A 23458-nucleotide genomic window follows, 5' to 3' on the forward strand; every position below is an offset into this window, starting at 1 on the left:
AATCTAACAACTGGAGAATGGTCCCATGACACCTGTTTATATGATGTACCATGTTGTTACATGGTTGAATGTTGCATGCTGTAACATCATGTAAAAAAAATCCCCATTATTGGAAATAAGGGGTCCAAACATGCCACAACGTGACAATGCCCCAATGCACAAATATATTTACAGACATGGTTGAAAAGGTTGTTATTGAAGCTCTGAGCACAAACCTGAACACATTTGCCAAGAAATTGCACAGCTGACATCAGAATCAGAGTACTATTTTTTCTGATCCTGATTATTGCATATGATTGAGTGATTAGATAATTGCATGAATGTGCATGTGTACATGTGTTCCTAATAAAATGTTTAATGAATGTATAATCATACTATTTTGTTTTTACTGAATGTAATTTAGAGTAACATAAAAGTATGAAAAATAATATAATTTATTGCCACCTTTATAATAAGTGACATTGTGCATTTGGGAATGTTGTTATAATCTATTGTTATATTTGAATTCTAGGAATATAGTGTTAGCTCTTTAAAATACTTTTAAGAATACAACAGCATTATGTTCATTATACGTGTTAAAAAAATATTAAAGATAAAAAAATTATAATTTATGTTGAGTCAGATGGAGAGTTGAACCGTAGGTGCAGTTTTATTCACACATATATAGAAATTGGGCAGTTTGTGATGCTGAATCACGCTTTTCTTTCTGCCGTCCTTGAGCGACCCCTGGACGCGAAAAATAGAGTCGAACAGAAATATCTCATGTAACATGACTACAAATCGCTAATGCTTGTATGTCAGGATGGCCGAGCGGTCTAAGGCGCTGCGTTCAGGTCGCAGTCTCCCCTGGAGGCGTGGGTTCGAATCCCACTTCTGACAGCTGATCTTTTTCATTTTTGGTAGTTTTTTCCTCCTACAATTTGAGTTACCTTTAGCATCGTGCGCTTACTATAATAACAGGTAGATTTATTAATGTATGATTGTTACCACACTTGCCAGTGCAAAACTGCTTTTATGCCATAGTTTTATAAACAGCAACTTAAATACCAGCCAATCAAATAAATAGCCTGGAACTTTTGTATATACGCTACATGCCTACATATATAATCTCAGTATAGTGTAAAATAACAACTAATATGTTGAACACTAGGCTAAATAGTCGACATGTCAGTGTATATATCACTTGAACACTAGCTTGTAGTATGATATATTTTCCATTTTTTATCGAATAAATACTGGGGGTCTAATGGGTTTAACAGGAATACAATAAATATATTTAGCCATAGAGCTGAGTGTAAAATGTGCCGTTGTTTTGGTATATTTATTTCCCTCAGCTCACGCCGCACCCTATCAGGCTCTTACGTTGAAAATCGGAACCGGAAGTGTACGGCCTGTGTATTCTAGCAGGATGAGCGGATCCAGCTGAGGGATTTTCCCTTTATTTAATATCCTCCTCGACTGCGCTGTGAAAATTATAGCTATCTGAAATAAACAGCTGACATGTCTGAGACATACGGTAGGGATTTTTTTATTCTGTGCACCAGTGTACAAGCTGAGTACAGGAGGTTGTGCTGCATTGATTTAGCAGGTGTCCAGACGTGATGCATCGCAATAATAACGGCTCGTAAACAGCTAAAACACAAGCAGACACGTCTGTGGGGAGAAACAGCTACATCACTACAACTACAGGTTTTTACTGCTAGATGAGCGATTAGGAAACATTCCTGCATTTACAACGGGTGAATTGAATAACGTGGTTAAAAATAGCAGAGAAACAGTCTGTTAGAGTGTAAACAGCGTCTTGAAGCCCGGAAGAAGCCTCTTTAGTGCTTTAATCCCTGCACCCAACATCCCTCTCTTGTGTTGTGCAATCAGAAATGCATTTTAATTGCTGTTCAATGGGAGACAAAACATGGATATTGTGCAACACTATTTCATTGTGTATATGTCCAATTTCTATCCCCTTTTCAATCTCTTACTGTATGTGTGTGTGTGTGTGTGTGTGTGTGTGTGTGTGTATGTATGTATGTGTATATATACACTGGATATATCCAACACTGGCTATATAGCAACACAATCATAGTGCAAGGCTTTAAACTAGTTCTTGAGGGTTTAAACAACAACGCACAATTGCGTGGTGTTTGTGGAGTGCCATCAAATCAATATTATTACAGTTATGCATTAACTATGGTGGGAAAAAGTCAAATGTGCACATGTACATTTAAAGATTCCTTGAATATAAAGATATTTATATGAATAATCCTGCAACTAGACTACAATTTTAAACACAATGTTTATTGAATAGAACTGATTTACAGAAGGCAGTGATTGACATCTTGAAGAGTTATAATTTATACATCAAGAAGACTCTTAAAGAAGAATATTACAACTGACAGGAAACAAAAGCTGCTTTGAGGATATGAAAGACATTGGAAGCATTAATAAAGAAATAGTATGGGTACACAAGCTGTTAGAGATTTCAACTGCTATTTGTAATGTTTACTGTTAGTGCTTAGAAATGTTTTTGTTATAAATGACAAATATTTCTTCATTTTGTCAAAAAATGTGTTAACCTTTGCACTTAACAATAGCTGATTATTTGTTATTGTATTAAAGCAGGTACTAAGCTTCATTGTGGATTGTGACCTTTGAAAGCACAGACATAAATTAACTAATCAGGTTAAGAAATGATAAAATGATTTTAAGAAATAAGTAATATTTTTGTTTCTCTGCAGATTTCCTTTTTAAATTCCTTGTTATCGGGAATGCGGGAACTGGAAAATCATGTCTCCTTCACCAGTTCATAGAGAAGAAGTGTATGCTAGCTTACACACATAATTCACCATAAATTCATGTCATGTATAGGGGTTTTTTAAATTTAAATCTGAAATATGTATTTTTTATTCATGTTTTTCTTTGCTTATTTAGTCAAAGATGACTCAAATCATACAATCGGAGTGGAGTTTGGCTCTAAAATAATCAATGTGGTCAACAAATTTGTCAAACTCCAGATTTGGGATACGGCAGGACAGGAACGGTTCAGGTAAGTTTATAGCTCTGTTGCTCATCTAATCAGTGTCATGGCTAGAAATCTGGTTTGCATTACTCAAAACTTTGCACATTGTGATAATTATTGATTTCCTTGATGATTTGTTTTAGTACAGCTCAATACTTATAGTGAATTGTTGATTTAATATTGGATTTTCTAACATGCCTTACCATATTCATTGAACAATGGCCATCATCTTCCTCCGAGTGTTCAGTTTACCTAAAATGGCCATGCACTATTATATAAAACAGATATTATATTAAATGTTATGAATAAATTATTATACTGTATTTATGATTATGTATTAAAACATATTCTACTCAGTGAAGAGGGTTTTTTTTTTGTTCAGAGATGTCTTTTTCTAGTGAAAAGAGGGTCAGGGTAGAGCAGGGGATACAAACTTCCTGCCAAAACCCAGAATATAGGAATATCAAGTATCAAGCAGCACAGGGCTGCAGTGGGTAGCATTGTCAGCTGAAAGCTCCAGGTTCTGGGTTCGATCCTGAGCTTGTGTTGTCTTCCATATACAAAAACCTAGATGTGCTAGACTGCCCCTAGGTGTAAATGAATGAATGTACATGGTTGTGAATGGTGCCCATTGATGGACAGGCATGTCATTCTGGGTGAATTTTGCCATCTTTCAACCAAGAATTTCCTGGATAGGCTCCAGATCCACCACAGACTTGACCAAGATATTTTGGTTACTGAAAATGAGTAACATAAAAATGTTTTATTTTTAACCGAGTTTTCCTGAATTTGTGCTAGGTATGTGATTTCTGTTAACTAATTACATTGCAGTGGTCTATTTGTTTGTAACAGATACATTTGTTTCCTCAGATCTGTAACACGAAGCTATTACAGAGGGGCAGCAGGAGCTCTCCTTGTCTATGACATCACCAGGTAGGTTAATAGTAACAGGTCATGTAGGCCATGCTGTTGCAAATACAGTTCAGATTATCATGTACTGACAGCTAAAACATTTCCAGGTGTCATATCGGGATATGGGCTTTTCTACTTAAACCTCTTAGCATACTTGTTTCTAAGTGGCTGTAACATAAATAGATGAAAAGGTCTATATGTTTTTGGTTAACTGATGGGTGGATTTATTATGTTTTATACCACAGCACTGTTAATTCTCAAAGATGTTTGGCCGAAGCACTTCCTTTAATATCATGATTCTGGCTCCAAGGCAATTTACAAGTTGCTGCAGAAGCATGCTGTTTATTATATTTATGTTTTAAACCACATGTTTATGATTTGAAGTTTCAGAAATGGACACACATTAAATGTTGGACTTAATGGATAAGAAATGTAATGACAGATTCTTCTCTCATTCAGTCATTCAGCCATTATATCGGTAAATGTATACTTATTGAAGATTTTCCTGTAATAGAGTTAGTTTTAAGTTTTTAGATTTAGTTGATCAATTCATTTCCAAACATGACTAACCTTGTCTCCAAATATGACAATTTGGAGAAGTTCTGAGGAACAGAAGCCCTGGCGTAGAGGATATGTTAGATTTCTAAGCAAAGGTGACAGTGATGGTGAACCCAAGAAGAAGCAAAAGTACAGCCAGAGACCTAGAGAATGACAATATGAACAGCAAAGAACATAGAGCACAGAAGCCATGTGGTGCATTATTTTTTTCAGCATGGGAATCAAGTAAAGATACAGCAAAGATTCTTTCCTCAAAGAAAGTGCAGAAAAGGCAGATGGCTTAAAGTTCAAAGACAACAAAGATCTAAATGATTTCTTGAAGAGGTAGGAAAATATTAAGGCACTGAGAAACAAGAAATTCTGGACATACTGGAGAAGATGCAGAAGAGACAAGATTAATGACACATAAACATAAGCAGAACAAGATGGAGAAATGTTAATAGAGGCTCAGGAAGAAAGACAAATGCTGTTAGAGGATCTAAAGCTGGCCGCTGTAGAGAGAGAGGAATGAAACGAAGAAATAAGACAAATTTATGCAAAAAGTAAGGAAAGACAAACACCAAATTCTCTATATTCTGTTAAACTGTGAACAATTCTGAGTAAATATATCTGACAAACTATTTTATGTTTAACAGTAGTGTACATACCTCAATTAATGGACTAATTTTTGTTGAGATTGAAGGTAGGGGGAAAAAAATAGGACAATATACAGAGTAGGTGTTGGCCAATATGGAATTTATTTTCCTTAGTTATAGTTTGTGAAAAATATTTTGTGTCAGCATATGCTATATTTCTGTAGTTAAATAAATACAGATTTGGTGCTTACTTGTTAATGTTTAGAAAATGTCAGGTGAGAGAACACCACTTTATATCTGCTAATAACATAAGGAACCAACTTCTTTTATATATATATATATATATATATATATATATATATATATATACACGTGTGTATATATATATATATATATATATATATATATATATATATATATATATATATATATATATATATATATATACACGTGTATATATATATATATACATATATATATATATACATATATATATATATATATGTTAAAGAAGTTGTATAAATGTATGTATGTATTTCTGTAATTAAAAACAAGAGAATTGGCAAATTGCTGTGGTATAAAAGAAATAAAATGCTTAAATTCTGCAATAGGAATATAATTAATTGGTCATTATATTTGTAACTCATCTTGTTTTGTCATGTAGTCTATTGTTGCCTATATGGAATTTATTTTAAAATGTTGGGGGGAAAAAATGTAAATTGTTCTATTTTTTTCTGATATTTTCTAATTTTCACACAAGCCGGGAGACGTATAATGCTCTGACCAACTGGTTGACAGATGCCAGGATGTTAGCCAGTCAGAACATTGTTATAATTCTGTGTGGTAATAAGAAGGACATGGATGCTGATCGGGAGGTTACCTTTCTGGAGGCGTCTCGCTTCGCTCAGGAGAATGGTACATCTTTTTTTTTTTTAACTAAAAAATATGAAAATCTTCAGTATATACATGAAGCTTTCTAAAATCACATGAACATTACTGGCTACCCAGATTAATAAAAAATATAAATACTAAATATGAAGATTTTAACGTTTTAAACTATTATGTTTTTTAAAATAAGAAATAGTATATTTGCCTATTTTAAATTTAGTTATAAATGTTTTAAATGTCAGAATTAATACTTATGAAAACTATGCGCCACAAGGGGCCACTGCAGGATTGTAAATTAGCTCTAACATTCCAGGGACTACCATGCTCTTATTTCAGTGAAGGGTGCCCCACTCCCACCGCTCCAAAAGAAACTTGACCTAGATGGATAAGGGCCTTCTAAATTATTTACATCCAATCAGACCACTAGAGGTTAATTTTCAGTATTCAATTCATAAAATAAAGCTCATATATTTGTGTATTCTAGAGCTTATGTTTCTAGAGACCAGTGCTTTAACCGGGGAAAATGTGGAAGAGGCCTTTGTCCAGTGTGCACGTAAAATCCTCAACAAAATAGAATCAGGTAAAAGCTCAGAGTTTACACAGAAATAGTGTGTACTGTCATTTAGGATATAATCTTCTAACTGGATTTTTTTGTGTTGGTCAGGTGAGCTGGATCCAGAGCGGATGGGTTCAGGGATTCAGTATGGTGATGCAGCGCTACGGCAGCTTCGTTCCCCGAGACGAGCTCAGGCTGAGAGCGTGCAGGAGTGTGGTTGTTAGAGAACCAACAGCAAGGTGAGAGAAAACATTTTGGAAAAAAAGCTTTGAAATAAGTGGTTCTCCATATGTGAGTAATCAAAACTTCCTGGAACTTCCTCAACTGTGTTGGCATTGAATAAATGAGGGCTTTAAAAGGAAAGGTGTAATTCTGGCATTTTAAACCCAAGCATCTGAGACAATCTCTCTCATCTTTATACTGCAGATATAACAGATGCACTGGGGAGGGTTTGCTACTCTCACGTGTAGCTTAAAACTATACACTTGCTAAAAATAGCAAGGCTTTCTAGAGTTTTCATTCGATATCAGATTCAGATATTTCAGATTTGTCCTTTGAAGTTCTTATACATTTGCCTCTTGCTTGTGCCAGAATTGAATTCCATCTAATATTGTATCCATGTAGTATATTAGCATGCACCAAACAATTTAATTTTTAATTAATTTAATTTTAATTTAATTTCAATCATTGGTTGGTCAATTTTACATGATGTATTAAAGTAACCAGAAAGCATTTTTGAGAGACTCGTTGTCTCTTCTATGTAAATTTAAAATTTTTATGTCAGCTGTTTAGGGGCTGTTTTTAAGGCTCAATTTGACAGTATATTACATTATTGCTACAAGGATAGGACAAAGTAATGTGAACACAGATGAAATATGTAATATCTCTTTATTATTAAGTTTTTGGACCACCTTTTGCATTTAACAAAGCTTCCAACTTTCTTGGAATAGATTCATATAACTTTTAAATATCTTCTAGTGAAGTTTTGAACCATGAATCTGGCAGAATATCTTATACTTGCTTCAGAGAGGTTGGAGCAGGGAACCTGCTTCTCACTATTCACTTGTAATCTTTTGCATTTTTGTATTGGGTTCTGTGATTATTGGTTTAACGATTGCAACTCTTCCATTGATGTGGGCTTTGTGAAGTTCTCTGCAGACTGTTTTGTAGAAGCTCATCTTTAAGGTGGATATTAAATTCTAGTCACATTTGCTGCCATAATTCTGTGTTGTTTGGACACAGTTCTTCCTAGTGTTTCTATCAATAAGTTTTTATTTTCGTCAACTATTCTTCTTAATTGATGAACTCCTGCCAAGCTTTTTATAAGTTTGATCTGTCATTTGATCCTCCATTGATCTGTCCCCTTTGGAATTCTGCTAAATCACCCATTTCAGCAATGTCTTTAACTAACCACTGATAAGCACAACTTGTTTTATACTGGCATGCAATTTAGACAATAGATTGCACCGAGAAATAATTAAATGATAATCACCACATTTATTTTTTCACAGTAGCCTAGACAAATAATATTAACCCCCATAACAATGGGTATTCACATTATTTTGTCCGATCTCTCTATGTATAGTACTTATCATACCAAATTACAGAAATTAGTAAGTCACTGCCCTAGTATTGAAGTCTGTGAGGGCCATCAAACATCGACCAGATTCTGAATAGCTAAATCAGATGTGTAGTATATAGAGTGAAAACTATAAATCTTTCTAGGACTGCAGGCACCCCCTGATTGGAGTTGATCACTCCTAGCCTATTATAATGGCCTGTCGTGTAACCTTCCTGTCCCGCTTGTCTGTAAAAGGATTTTGGTGGTAGAAGCTCAGCAGCATATGTTCTGTATTTAGTTTGACCAGGGAAGGCGGAGTCCACTTTAATATATGGGGCTATTTTGGACATTAATGCCCCTTGAGGCCTGATCAAGTTTACTTCTGCATGCCCAAGTGGCGATGACACAGCGATGCCGAGCCACTCTAAGCATACCTTTCTCCAGCCTCCCCCAACATGCATTCACAGATACAGATACACACCCAGGGTCACCATCTTTCCTAACTAGAGTAAGAACAAATGCCTAAATCTTTATTCCCACCCATAGAACTTATCAGTTAGACTGCACTCACATACAACAGTGCAGGCTATCAGTTATATATAACTCCAGACTATGTCCTTCCGAGACCCTTAGCATCTTAGGCACCTTATTTGGCTACTTTGGAATGGTAACCAGAAATAGAGATCCAAGGTGGTCCAGGATCCAAGGTATCTATGAAAGGAGAAGGCTAAATAATGTCCGGCTGCACATAGACTTTTTTATACTCAATACACAGAAATGTATAAGAAGGGAACTGATTTGGCTTTCATTTATTAATACTCAGCATTCCTTTGTGAAAGAGAGCTTTTTGAAAATAATCTTGTTTGAATATGTAACATAAGTTGTGGAAATATGATTTGCTAAACATGTGATTTATTACCTACATATTTTAATACTAATTATTTAAATATGACAAAACATATGTATATGCAATTTGGAAGGTGTGCAAGATAGCCATTAATTAATAACTATGGAAGATAATGATCAATTATTTGAAAGCTAAAGCAAAATATAAATAATTTGAATGGTTATTGTGCATATGCTCAATTACTTGAATGACTGCTTTGTGAATGTATGCATCAATTTTTATTTGTATTACAGTGCTGTTGAATTCTTGATTCTGGCTGATGAGGAGGATTGATTAATTTTTTTTTCTAAACCCTCTGACAGTAGTAAAGTTATTATTCAAAATACAGGTTTATTTTACATGTATTTATTTCTAAACACTTTTATACAAAGCAACTGTGAATTATATGTTGCATATTAATGTGTGTGTTCTAATGTTATCAATTCTGTAGTAAAGGAAGTTAATAATTTAGCAAATAATAATTAATCTGTAATTCTGTTAGGATACAGTGTCAGTAGCACTTTGTGTAAATAAACAAATGAAGGAAGATGTCATGCTTCATTTTTTTTTTTTTATTGCTAGCAAATTGCTGAGATTTGAGGAATAAAACACTATAACATGCTGTATAACATCACTTTGTGTCTGGCTACATAACACCGCCAGACATAAAATACCCCATTGTTTTATTTCTTACTTATTTTCAAGGTTTCACTGATTTCTTCACAGGAAACATTTTGTAAAGATTATTTTGGGAATGGAACAACAGACCCAAAAGAGTGGAGATACTCTTTCCTCTCCTTCCTTTTTCTTCGGTTCAGACAAATCCAACATCTTGGGATGCCACTGTGCTCTAGAACAATCCGACTCGAGGCAAAGATGCCAACCAAGGATGATGAATCTAGGCCTTTCCTGAATGTTCTGCACTAAGCTTGACCAGATTTAACACTCTATTCCCTGTTTTACTCCCATTAAAGTATTTAGGTCTTGTGTAAAGAAGAACTTAAATCATTATTTTGAAGCATGTTTATGGACTGAATTTCCATAACTTGAATGATTAGGTTTTATGAACTCAGGAGTGCTTTTGGTTAGTTCATATCAGCTGAAAGCATTTCATTATTTTTAATTTTTCTGCAGATGACATGCATATTATAGAGTTTTTATAAATGTGAATGCTTTTTTGAAAAGCACACTGTTCTTTAAGTCCATGGTTTTGCTTTTACTTTATTTTTGCACACACATCTGAAGTTGTTACTTTTAAACATGGAATGTCAAATTATAGTATATATTGAGCCACAGACTTATATTCTCTTCATTTATAGCAGTGAAAGGTCAATATAATAAATATGTTGAATTTACTGCAGAGTGTTACCTTGCACAGCATACTTTAATTTTGTCTTGTTTGAAAATGTTCTTTTGAGTAACTCATGCCAAGTGTTATTAAATGTCATCACATTTTTAAATGTGATTGCTGTTTTTGAATTCAGCTTCATTCATTTATTTTTGGGAAAATGTGCTCAGTTCTATATTTCATTTATGCTTATCCCTGCAGTGTTACTGAAAACAAAATGGTGGGAAATGCTGTCTGTGGTTCAACATACTACTATGTACAACATAATACAAATAATCTTGTATGGCTATTATGTTATTGCTGCACTGTGTGAGAAAAGACATTTTTGGAGGAGAGAGGAAATATTGTAATTATTAACCTTCAAGTTTTTTGTCTAATACAACTGTAAAAAGACTAGATGGAATACAACACTAGGATCAGCATCATTTCAGATATCAATTATTGAGAAGACAGTTACGATATGGTCCAGGCTTACTTGGAAACATCAGCTGCTTTACACTGGTACACTCCTTTCAAACATTCTGCTAATATTAAATTATTTTAATATAACTTTCCCCATGCGTATTTCCATGTTGTACAATCATTTTGGATGGCATATCTATAAACAATAAAGATAACAGAAAAAATACAAAATACACTGTGGAAACTAAAAAACTTTTATTAAAACATTTGAGAAACACATTGTGGCACTGACTTGAGCAATATTAACAACTCTAACCCCTTCAAGTAATAATGATATGAACACTAAAGTGGAGTGTGCAAAAACCAGATCCCCACAAGTCTGCAGTGAATAACAAAATCCTATTGTGGTCACCATTCAAATACACTACTGCACATTTACATACATCCAAAATCACAGTCATGTCTAGTCACCCTTTAAACTAGATTCCTCAGCTTTTTACACAGAAGATTATTGGTAGATCTTTGCTTCTGTGGCTCAGAAGCAACATTATGGCTTCCTTCTAAATCACTGTATCAAGTGATGTAAACAAACCACTATTACAATACAGGTATTAAATACCTTATTTATTCTGTGGTGGCTCAAAACACCATTACAATTTAAGCAGATGTAAATTGTTATTACATTAGAGTATCAAGGGCTAAATACTTGTCCACCACCAGACATGATATTTTACAGAACAGGAGTATGTGGTGGTATTCAATGCTGCCTTATGTATGTATGTGGTGTCACCTGCAATTCATGGCATTTCCTGTTACACATATTTTGTACCACTTCTGAGGTAGGCCACAGCAGTACACACTTAAAATCAAGGGGAAAAAAATGCAGTTTTACAAACCTTCCATGAAAAAGGTATTACACAAAATGTATAACATTACGTTGAAAAATAATTAATAGATCTGAAAATTGAACCGAGATTTTATGAAAGCTTTTGGAAATACTTCATTAGGCTATACGCTGTAGAGCATGAGAACTTTTGTAGTTTGAAAAAGTGCTGTGGAGATAGAGGGGGAAAAAAGTTAGTTTCATTTAAACCAGCAGTTTTCTAAAACTACACAATAAAATTGCATGATATGACATGACTGATGAAAGATTTAGCAGTCTGTTACATAACCAGACATATCAAAATGTGCTAGGAACAAGTACTCAGTGAAAGCTACATTTATGCCCTAAACCACACTATGGAATGGATAGAGTGTAAACTTATGATAATTACATTTGTCCATAAATTGCCAGTTCAAAGTGGCAAATATAAAACTTACACAAATAATTCCTAGAAAATACCAAATTAACTGGAGTTTATTCTGCACCTTAAGTACATTTGGGTTATGTTCATAATGCAAGTTACAAGTACTGAACAATGTTTATACTAGCTTTCGTTATTAATGTTCGTTTTGTACATTAACAGTGAGCAGCTTTTGTTGATTAATGCCTTTGACAAGCCAGATTTAAAGATCTGCACCCATGCAAATATATCAATTTATATTTTAAATGATGACAATCTCTTAGAGAATGCTGTGGTGGCTAACTGAGGCTTTAAACCCTGACATTGCTATTAGTTACCAACTGTGGAGTTTTAACTAGTCTACAAACATAGCAAAACATTGGCCAAGCAAGATAAAAAAAACTAGCACGGACCTAAAATATAATTTTTTTTAGTTGATTCATGATAGCAATCCAATTTCCATTATTTTCATTTATAAATATTTGTGTTTTTGGGTCAGCAATTTCATTTTGATCTATGAAATAACTGAAGGACACAGTAATATTTCAGTAGTGATATGAGGTTTATTTTATTAACAGAAAATGTGCAATATGCATTAAAATCTAAATTAGACAGGTGCATAAATTTGGGCACCTTGCGATTTTGTTGATTTGAATACCTGTAACTAATTAGCACTGATTAATTGGAACACACAATTGGTTTGGTGAGCTCATTAAGCCTTGAACTTCATAGACAGATGCATCGAAATCATGAGAAATAGGTATTTATTTTACACAGGTATTCATGGTCAGGCTTTAAGCTGGTTTAGATCCTACCTGTCTGACCAATACCATTTTGTAGAATTAAATGGTGAATCCTCCAGTTTACTACCAGTTAATTATGGGGTCCCTCAAGGATCAGTTCTAGGACCTCTGCTTTTCTCTATATACATGCTTCCATTAGGGAACATTATTAGAAGACATGGGATTAGTTTCCATTGTTATGCTGATGACACACAGTTATATATCTCATCAAAACCAGATGAAATAGCCACAGTGTCCAAATTAACTCAGTGCCTTAGAGAGATAAAAGACTGGATGAGCTGCAACTTTCTATTGTTAAACTCCGATAAGACAGAAATACTACTCATAGGTCCAAAAACCAATGCACAGAAACTCTCACAACTTAACTCCCATTTAGAGGGATGTACTGTTACTAGTAGCTCGACAGTGAAAGACCTCGGTGTTATATTAGACAGTAACTTGTCTTTTAAAAATCATATCGCTCATACTACCAAAACAGCCTTCTTCCACCTTAGAAACATTGCCAAGCTGAGAAACATCCTGTCTGTATCTGATGCTGAGAAGCTAGTTCATGCCTTCATGACCTCTAGACTGGACTATTGTAATGCATTACTAGGTGGTTGTCCTCCATCTTTAATAAATAGGTTACAGTTAGTCCAAAATGCAGCTGCCAGAGTTCTCACTAGGACAAGAAAGTATGACCATATAACCCCAATTTTATCATCTCTACACTGGCTACCTGTTAAGTTTATAATTGATTACAAACTGCTGCTACTTACGTACAAGGCTCTTAATGGTTTAGCTCCCATGTATCTAACTAGTCTTCTAACACGTTACAATCCTTCACGCTCTCTGAGATAACAAAACTCAGGACTTCTGGTAGTTCCCAGAATATCTAAGTCTACTAAAGGTGGTAGAGCGTTTTCTTATTTAGCTCCCAAACTTTGGAATAGTCTTCCTGATAGTGTTCGGGGTGCAGACACACTTTCCCAGTTTAAACGTAGATTAAAAACTCATCTCTTTAGTCAGGCGTACACATAATACATCCCATAATATCATGCACCAGTACATCAGACCAGCACATTTTTATGAACAGCAGATATGTTAATCCCTTTCCACTGCTTCTCTCTTTGTACCCATCCCGAGGCATCCAGACACTGTACCAGCTCCCAACGTCCTCTGTGGGACGAAGCCTTTGGACGTCCACTGAGCCGAGGCCGACTAAGAATCCTGAGACATCTCCAGTTTGGTACTCAGGAGATCAGAAGTCCTTGAACCTTACACCAATACAACATTTAACTGACTGTATATTACAATCACACCCCCAGTGTCACCCATATGAGGATGGGTTCCCCCTTGAGTCCGGTTCCTCTCAAGGTTTCTTCCTTTACCAATTTAAGGGAGTTTTTCCTTGCCACTGCTGCCTGAGTCACCTCAGACTTGCTCATAGGGGAATAAATACATACACACTGAACTATATACAACTAATAATAATCTAGAATTTTTATTCTGTTAATTCTTATTTCTTTTATTCATTAATTGCTTTATCATTAATTATGTTTACCTTCTGCTCTGTGTTTATGTTCTGTAAAGCTGCTTTGAGACAATGTCTATTGTAAAAAGCGCTATACAAATAAACTTGAATTGAATTAAGGTGGCCAATTGCAAATTATTGTTCTCTTTGACTCTCCTCTGAAGAGTGGCAACATGGAGGTCCACTCTCAAATGACCTGAAAACAAAGATTGTTCAACAATGTTTTAGGGGAAGGCTACAAAAAGTTAGTGCAGAGATAAGCTGTCCGTGTCCACTGTGAGGAACATAGTGAGGAAATGGAAGACCACAGGCACAGTTCTTGTTAAGACCAGAAGTGGCAAAATATTGGAGAGACAAAGGTAAAGGATGGTGAGAGTGGTCAAAAACAGCCCACAGACCACCTCAAAAGACCTACATCAACTTGCTGCAGATGGCGTCACTGTGCATCGTTCAGCAATTCAGCGCACTTTACACAAGGTGAAGCTGTACAGGAGAGTGATTTGAAAGAAGCCTTTTCTGCACACATGCCACAAACCGAGTTGCTATAGGTATGCAAACGCACATTTGGACAAGCCGCTGTGGAGTGATGAAATAAAGAGAGTTATTTGGTCATAACAAGGGGTGTTCTGCATGGTGGCAAAGGAACCCAGCATTCCAAGAAAAAAAAAAATGCTACCCACAGTAAAATTTGGTGGAGCTTCTATCATGCTGTGTGGCCAGTGCTGGTACCGGGAATCTGATTAAAGTCAGCAGATTCTTGAGAAAAATGTTGATGAATCAGTCACAAACTGCCGGGGCAGGATATTTCAACAAGACGACGACCCAAAACACTGCTCAAAATCTACTCTGGCATTTATGCAGAGGAACAAGTACAATGTTCTGGAATGGCCATTCCAGTCCCCAGACCTGAATATCATTGAACATCTGTGGGGTGATTTGAAGCGGGCTCGGCAACCATCAAACCTAACTAAACTGGAGATGTTGTGAAAGGAGGAATGGTCCATAATACATTCATCCAGAATCCAGACACTCATTACAGGCTATAGGAAGTGTCTAGAGGCTGTTATTTCTGCTAAAGGAGGCTCTACTAAGTATTGATTTGGTTTTGCTGTTGGGGTGCCCAAATTTATGCACCGTCTAATTTGGTTTTGATGCATATTGTGCATTTTCTGTTAATCCAATAAACCTCATTTCACTACTGAAATATTACTGTGTCCTTCAGTTATTTGATAGATCAAAATTAAAGTGCTTATCCAAACACCCAAATATTTATAAATGAAAATCATGGAAATTGTCAGGAGTTCCTAAACCTTTGCATATGACTGTAGGAAGACAGGCGAGCAAGATTAACAATTCTACCTGTGACTGGAAGGAATGTTGCTGGCAGTCTCAAACTTTTACTGTGACCTTGCCGAGAAGCAGCGCATGTATTCAGTCATCCAAGGGTTATAATCAGGAATGAGCTCGCTTTTGTTAAACTTCTCTGAGACAGCTGATTTCACTCTTCGCTTGTCCATTCTCTTCATCTGTTTCTCAACGTCCCGCCTGTTTTTTGCTCGTAGTGCCGACTCAAAGATCTAAGCACAGAGAAAATGTCTTCCATGATAAAACTTAATCATGCCTTGTAAACATTTAGCATTGAAACACTTCACCAACTGTCTTAATTTTGTCCCATGTACACAAATAAAAGTATAATATAATGCTTCCACCCAGTTAGTTTGCATACAGAATTTACATTATTTACAGCTGAGGAGCAGCTCACCTCTTTGGTTGATGCCGATGGACCGACATTGTGTGTTCTTTTCGAGGCCATATCTGCCTGTCTCTCTCCTGAGCCATACATAGCAAAAGGATGTCTGCTGTCTTTATCACTGTCTTTGGTGAGGTGTTTGGCTTTAGTACGGGTTGGCTTATATGGATGCCTTGGTTTGCTTTTTGTATTGCTCTGAACACAGGGATACTTTTCTGCTGGGATGATGGGGCCAACTGGTGAGAATGTTGTGCCCTTCTCTTCCTCCCTTTCCTGAGGTTTGACATCTGTTACTTGTTCTGTTCAACAAAAGTGGTTAATTAAGTCTTTGCAGAATAGTTTTGAAAGCAAAAGGTTTCTCCAACTGTTCTGTAAAGTGGGGTCCTAATGGCATTTATTAGTTTATATTACTAGTAGCCTGGGATGTACCTGCCTAATACTGGCCTGAAAATGTCTATCAATTGCTGATGAAATTTGACATCTAATTCTGTCCATTAGCACATTTTATGCTATTAAATATATTATTCCTTAAGTACTTAAAAAGCACACTTCACAGTGCCATGGTTGTGCCATAGAACTTAGCAACATAAGCTTGCTGAACTCTGTTGTCAAAGTGGGACAATTGTATGCATCTTTAGATCAGAAATTTGTATTTTCCCAAGTTTTCATAATTGTCCAGCATATCGTTTGGCTGAAACTATAGCTTTACAGCCACATCAATCTTGCTTTCTCCATATCATACTAAAGCACAGGCCTATCTAAAGATCTACAGTGTTGATTTGACTAAGCATCCTGATCCTGAGGACAAGATATCACGAGAGATATTATGGATGCTAATACAGGTGCTGGTCATGTAATTGATTCACTAATTCCATTTAAAAAATAGTATGTGTTCATTACACACAGACTGGTATATTTCAAATGGTCCTTTTTGATGATATTCTAATTATATGACCCACACCTAAAAATGATTGGACTTTAAAATGTCAGTTAGGGTTTGGACATAAACCTACCTTTAATATGGCTCGTTTCAGGTTCTCTCTCCTCTTCTGCTCCATGCTTTTCATGCACATCCGTCTCCTTTGTCGTTTGAGTTTTTACCTCATTACGCATCCTGTACTCAATAGTTTTCTCTTGAGGTGTACATTTCCCGCTGGACTCTGTATCGCTTCCAGATTCATCCCAAAACCACGGGTTGTGTGTTTGCTCCAACATTCGCCTCGACAGTCTGTAGCTCACCAAATCCTCATAACACTTCCCGTATGTTTCCCATTTAGGATCCTTAAATTTCTTCATATATTCTGATCTAATCCGTTTGGTTACCATGTTCCTGCTAAAGGAAGGGGGAAAATTACTTCATCTAGGACAGTGTAATATAGAACATTAAAAAAAAAAGACATTTATTCACAAGTATTTATAAGTTTCATTCATAAACATCTCCATGGCTCATTAATAAGCTCTTATACAGCATTCGGTTGCTCCCAAATGTGTTGCATTTCTTTATTACTTGCAAAGCAGCCTACAAACATTTGTTAGTTATCTAGCCTGGTGTATTATTTTTTTATCTTTTACAACATTAACTAATGTAAGCCGATGTGTATATGAGTCAAAAGACTTACCATCAACCATGGATCCGCAAGTCGGTTATTAAAAGTCTTTAGAAAGTTTTAGGGTAACAATGAAAACTAGTGTATACAATGATTAAAGTAGCACAGAATGGTGGCCTAGACTTCCTCTCCCGCCCGACATTTAAATCAAAACACGTGTTGAGGAAAAGCCGTTTTCTGGGAGGAAACCAATCACAGACCAGCTGCTTAGTCACACCCTCTTTTATACCTTCACCCATTTTAAACTACATGTCTGTTCAAACCGTGGATTTCATCCCATTCACGCAGACAAACGAGGTGAAAAGGCGACATAATCCTTTCACTTATGCTGCTATCAGGAACTACACATCATATCATCAGTGTGTCACCTACACACTAATCTAGATGATAATGTTTACATGATGTAGAGTGTTTATACTAAACCCACAGCCCGTGTTCACTCACTGATGATCTGATGACAATCTTAACTATTTCTTTACTTGACAACAACCGTCCGCCATGATATTGTTAAAGGAACAGCGATGGATAAAATCCCGCTACTGTGTCACGTCTGATCGATTCAGATCCCAGTACGGAAGAGTATCTCGGCTTTTACTTACGGTTTCGGGTTACACACCAAGCAAAAAAGCGACAGGCGGTCTCGATAACGCGACCCTTCTCTGTTGTTGTGATGATGATGATTTGCCTTTAGCTCCGCCCACTACTTAAAGCAACAGGTGGGGATTAGTCTCGATTCACACAAATAAACACGCTGCCTTTTGCAGATGAAAGCACCGTAGCTCGGTGTTACCCTGAAGTCAAAAACACAGCTGGTCAAACTGCTAGACTGTCTTTGAAAATAGACAAAAACAGTAAAATAATTGTCAAATCTTTACACGTTGATCAATTTAGTCAAGTAATAATAAGGAAGCTGTAAAATACGTTACTTGACCAAAACATTGGTCTGCTAGTATAAACAGTGTGACCTGTTTTTTGGAAGCTGGTAGCTGGTCACACTAAGTAGGATTGTTCTCTGTAGGAATAAGTCAATTTTTTTCTTAGGTCAGTTACATTTATTTTGCCTTAATAACTATATAGAGGTACAATGGTGTTTCTAGGAATATTAGCAACAGCAAGATTGGACACAACTAATTGAAGAAACTGAAATTTTTTAGATTGCATTATTTTTATTTTGAATTGCAGCAGCAACAACAACAACAAATAATAATAATGTTTAAATTGATTGTGTTTAATGTCTGCACAAAAAAGTAGTTAAATAAACAAAACTTTGTTTTGTTGACAGTCTGCATCATTAAGTTAGATAGCTAAACGGTAATCTAATTCCAAATTAATCTGGGATTTTGCATGTTTTATTTTTGTTTGTTTTTACAAACATGTTAGACATTGTATTATACAATTTATAAAGAGTAATGACTTATAATCACTTTATTTAATGTTGCCTAAAGGAGAATGAGTTTTGTTTTATATTTTAAGATTTCCAAGGTTCTTAGCAAGGGTTTTTCCTTATGTTTTCTCTTGGAATTTTCTCTTTATATTTATGTAAAGCTTATTTGAGGCAACATTTATTATTGAACTTTCCAAGAAATTGAAATTGAATTAAAGTGAAATTACTTTGAAATAAATGGTCTGTACAAATAAGTGCCTGTGTCCCTACTTAGTTCTGAAGGCCTAGCATCTCAGCTGATAGCAGACAAGGAAATTAACATTTGGCAGGTCATTTTTTGCCACCCTGATTCACTTGTTAGTTATTGGCATAGTAACATTATTTGCTAGATGAAAGAAAGTTAGAAACTCCAGTGTGTTGACAGGTTTTAACTCTCTTATGAATAAATTTAAACATGTCTCGTATTCATATAGGCCTATTAAGAAGGCAATGAATTACTGACAAGGGTCAAATATCAGCTAAGGCTCAAAGAAGAAAACGAGCTAGACATAATTAAGATAACTGGTGTGTCAGTTTTCACTCACCTCAAGTACATTCACACAGAGGGCATAGTGTGTTAAAAATAGAAATGACCTTAGTGACCAGTCTTGGACCACTTAAAAACTTTTTTATAAGTTTCATAGGTAATGTAACTGGGAAGGGTTGCGAAAAGGCTAATGTTGCTACACTTATATATTATTCTGTGTCATATATCCATAATGAATTGAATCTCCCTGATGTAGAAGAAAGTGTGCTGAAATCATGATTTGAATGTGAACTAGCCAAAGGACAAGTCACAACAAAGGTCTTTGTTATGCAAATAAAATATTGTCCATAAACACAAAATACTAAAAACAAAAATGATACCAAATAATGGACTTTAATAAATTAATATGTATGTACATTTCACATTGTGTTGTATGACATAGAATGTCAATCATCTTGATGTTGCTTATTCTTCACTGAAGTATATTCATTGCGTAACACTGGGTTACAAAATACGTTTTAAATAAATCTGTCCCTCAACAGTGAAGTGCTTCACTGCTGGTTGGTTTATGGCACATAGACAGATGATAACAACCATTGTGGATTTAGAAGCACTTGCGATGGACAATGCTGGGTCCAGCCTCATCGTATTCCTGCTTGGTGATCCACATCTGCTGGAAGGTGGACAAGGAAGCCAGGATGGAGCCACCGATCCATACAGAGTACTTACGCTCAGGTGGGGCAATGATCTAGAATAAGAAAAAGAGTGAAATATGTTTCAGAAATGGCCACATCCTTGTAGTTGTTGAATGAAGATGCATGTGAAAAAATATACTATTCCATTACCTTGATCTTCATTGTGCTGGGAGCCAGAGCAGTGATCTCCTTCTGCATACGGTCAGCAATACCAGGGTACATGGTGGTACCACCAGACAATACATTGTTGGCATATAGATCCTTCCTGATGTCAATGTCACACTTCATGATGCTGTTGTAGGCAGTCTCATGGATGCCAGCGGACTCCATACCTTTTCAGATAAAGAGGAAAATCAATATAAAATGACTTACAGTTACAGATGTTGCAGACATAGCCTATGTGGTAAAGAGAGACTGTCAATTACCCACCAATGAAAGAAGGCTGGAAGAGGGTCTCTGGGCAACGGAAACGCTCATTACCAATGGTGATAACCTGACCATCAGGCAACTCATAGCTCTTCTCCAGGGAGGAGGAGGAAGCAGCAGTGGCCATCTCATTTTCAAAGTCCAGTGCAACATAGCACAGCTTCTCCTTGATGTCGCGCACAATCTCACGCTCGGCTGTTATGGGGAATTTTGTGAGTCAAAAAGCAATTTTAAAATGTTAAAGATAAACCCTGATAACAAAACTCCTACAAAAAATTACCGGTTGTGACAAAGGAGTAGCCACGCTCAGTCAGGATCTTCATGAGGTAGTCAGTCAGATCGCGACCAGCCAGATCCAGACGCATGATGGCATGGGGCAGAGCATAACCCTCATAGATGGGGACATTGTGGGAGACACCATCACCAGAATCCAACACAATACCTGAATCACAGCAAAAAAAGTGTCAAGTTTTGCTACTTTTTGTGCATAATAACATAAAAATTTGCTGGTGGTACGTAGGACTTTATGAAACTAAAGTTTGTGAAGGTGATTTTCTCACCAGTGGTACGGCCAGAAGCATACAAAGACAGAACAGCCTGGATTGCCACATACATGGCAGGAACGTTGAAGGTCTCAAACATGATCTGAGTCATCTTCTCACGGTTAGCCTTGGGGTTGAGGGGAGCCTCAGTGAGAAGGGTGGGGTGTTCCTCAGGGGCAACACGAAGCTCATTGTAGAAGGTGTGATGCCAGACCTTCTCCATATCATCCCAGTTAGTAATGATGCCATGCTCAACGGGATACTTCAGAGTGAGGATACCCCTCTTGCTCTGAGCTTCATCACCTACATAGGAATCTTTCTGACCCATACCCACCATGACACCCTAAAAGAGAGGAAAAATAAGTTTAATATCAGATTCAAAATGTATGTCCCATTGTCAATATCTCATTATTAAAAAGCTCTATTACAGTATTTACAAAGCCATACCTGATGACGGGGGCGACCAACGATGGAAGGGAACACAGCCCTGGGAGCGTCATCACCGGCGAAGCCAGCCTTCACCAGGCCTGAACCGTTGTCGCACACCAAGGCGGTAGTCTCCTCATCGTCACACATTTTGGCAGGTTCTGTGTGATAATTTGATATCAGTAAGTGAGTACTTTTTTTGCCGCACATGCCGCACAGAAGAAAAAAAAATCAGTATTCTGCTATCAACCATTGTAAATATCCATTAATTTCTGTCACACTAAAATTTTATAAAGTTATAAAGTTTATAAAATTGTAATGTCATTAATCTGATTAATGACATTTCAGATTAATGTCTGAGTCAGAGTCTGATTAATGACATTACAATTTTATAAACTTTTCATTGAGTTGGTAGTTTTAATTTCACACTGTGATTGCTAAGAGAGAATTAACAGAGCAGTCGAAATCATTTGGCTTTTGTTAAATGATCAAACGATCATTTAAAAAATAGATTTTAAATAGAGTTTAAACATATGTGTGTTGTATATATATATATATATATATATATATATATATATATATATATATATATATATATATATATCAATCACATGCACAGCAAAATATCCAATTAATATGAACACATTAATTAACTTATTGCTGTGTATCTTAGTAAATTATTATCGAATAATTTCATTAATTTTATTAATGTAGATAGAAAAAAACAATCATTGTTTTTCTATTAGTCCTTGTCGTACGAGTGCAGATCTTCTTACCTTTGGTGATGCCCTTCTCAGATGGAGCTCAGTGCAGGACGAAACCTCTGCTGGTTCCAGCTACAGGGTAACTGCTGGCCTTACCCAAACTTTTATACCCGTTTACCTTTATTTCCCGCCCATAGAACATGCTCCATGTGCTCAATTGGATTTTTTCCCAATCTTTGGCCATATTAGGTTCTTGGGCGGTAAGCGTATGGGACTCCCTGCTGGAAGTGTGCATGCCTAATATAGTGATAGTCTTGATGTGAAGCCACGGCGCTCGAGCCGTATTTGGGGAGGGTATGTTTTTATTACCACTCTGAGCGCACATGGTGTAACCTACTACGCTGGCATGACCGAGAGTAGGCGGTCATTTCTGATTATGTAGTGGGATTCAGCGGCTGCAAGAGGGTCTCGACAGAGCGGTATAATTGTTTAAACTTATTGACCTTGGAGAAGTTGCACCGAAATCTGTTACTACGGTAGGCGCAAGTGATTAGGACAGGGAGGTTATTATAGCAATGTATCAGTTTAGTGGCTGCAGCATAATGTTAACGTTATGGTAAGCAATTAAGGCTTTTTATTTCATTTAATGCAATGGGGAAAGAGAAATACTACAAACGGGGCTATGGATAGGCTTTGATCTGAAAATGTAATACTGTTTATACTGCTGTTATAAGAACTGTAGGATTTAGGATGTAGGGAGTGCTGAGATGTTTTGTAGAGATGCCCCCCCCCCATGTATGTGTGTGTGCAAATGACCAGACAAGATTTGTTGAGGAAGGGTTGTATGTGGTATTCAAAAATTAAATAATATTAAATAATAATTAAAATTAAACCATTTAAACACAAATTATATATAGTAGAAAACGTATGAAGTTGTAGTTGGACACGAAGTAGTTGTTTTATCAGAGGAGGCTAATCATTATTTTATTGATTAATTAACACATTAATCTTATTCTCGAAATAAATGAGACAGAATGTTCATATATAGATCAGGCTATATGCTTATCAGAGGCAGACTGTAAGTAAGGCAGCTAAGC

At 36.2% G+C, this 23458-nt stretch overlaps 3 protein-coding genes and 1 non-coding gene across 9 annotated transcripts; 2 read left to right on the top strand and 2 right to left on the bottom strand.

Annotated features, from left to right (window-relative positions):
- The first annotated feature begins 796 nt into the window (after positions 1-796).
- On the top strand, positions 797-879 carry trnal-cag. The gene has a single exon. It is a non-coding gene; the product is annotated as a tRNA-Leu (tRNA).
- A 479-nt stretch (positions 880-1358) lies between these two features.
- rab4a (RAB4a, member RAS oncogene family) lies at positions 1359-10979 on the top strand. 2 transcript variants are annotated; one of them, XM_027174976.2, is made up of 8 exons: positions 1359-1516; positions 2736-2816; positions 2929-3043; positions 3887-3949; positions 5822-5976; positions 6434-6529; positions 6614-6744; positions 9679-10979. In XM_027174976.2, the coding sequence occupies exons 1-7, from the start codon at positions 1501-1503 to the stop codon at positions 6727-6729; spliced, it is 642 nt and encodes a 213-aa protein (XP_027030777.1). In that variant the 5' UTR covers positions 1359-1500; the 3' UTR covers positions 6730-6744; positions 9679-10979. The 2 variants fall into 2 exon arrangements, with proteins under 2 accessions (XP_027030777.1, XP_027030778.1); XM_027174977.2 differs by lacking the exon at positions 9679-10979 and adding an exon at positions 9207-9499.
- Positions 10943-18405, bottom strand: ccsapb (centriole, cilia and spindle-associated protein b). 5 transcript variants are annotated; one of them, XM_027174973.2, is made up of 5 exons: positions 18258-18405; positions 17065-17384; positions 16064-16350; positions 15661-15878; positions 10943-11754 (listed from the first exon to the last, which is right to left on the bottom strand). In XM_027174973.2, exons 2-4 carry the CDS (start codon positions 17375-17377, stop codon positions 15699-15701), a joined length of 780 nt encoding a protein of 259 aa, XP_027030774.1. In that variant the 5' UTR covers positions 17378-17384; positions 18258-18405; the 3' UTR covers positions 10943-11754; positions 15661-15698. The 5 variants fall into 5 exon arrangements, with proteins under 5 accessions (XP_027030774.1, XP_027030775.1, XP_027030776.1 ...); XM_027174974.2 differs by having other exon boundaries at positions 17065-17381; positions 18258-18396; XM_027174975.2 differs by lacking the exon at positions 18258-18405 and adding an exon at positions 17671-18048 and having other exon boundaries at positions 17065-17381.
- Positions 18406-19945: 1540 nt separating this feature from the next.
- On the bottom strand, positions 19946-22589 carry acta1b (actin alpha 1, skeletal muscle b). The gene is made up of 7 exons (XM_027175071.2): positions 22434-22589; positions 21679-21818; positions 21250-21574; positions 20970-21131; positions 20693-20884; positions 20414-20595; positions 19946-20316 (listed from the first exon to the last, which is right to left on the bottom strand). Exons 2-7 carry the CDS (start codon positions 21805-21807, stop codon positions 20173-20175), a joined length of 1134 nt encoding a protein of 377 aa, XP_027030872.1. The 5' UTR covers positions 21808-21818; positions 22434-22589; the 3' UTR covers positions 19946-20172.
- Between the last annotated feature and the right edge of the window lie 869 nt (positions 22590-23458).

This window comes from Tachysurus fulvidraco, chromosome 4 (assembly GCF_022655615.1).
Source record: "Tachysurus fulvidraco isolate hzauxx_2018 chromosome 4, HZAU_PFXX_2.0, whole genome shotgun sequence".
NCBI classification, from domain to species: domain Eukaryota; kingdom Metazoa; phylum Chordata; class Actinopteri; order Siluriformes; family Bagridae; genus Tachysurus; species Tachysurus fulvidraco.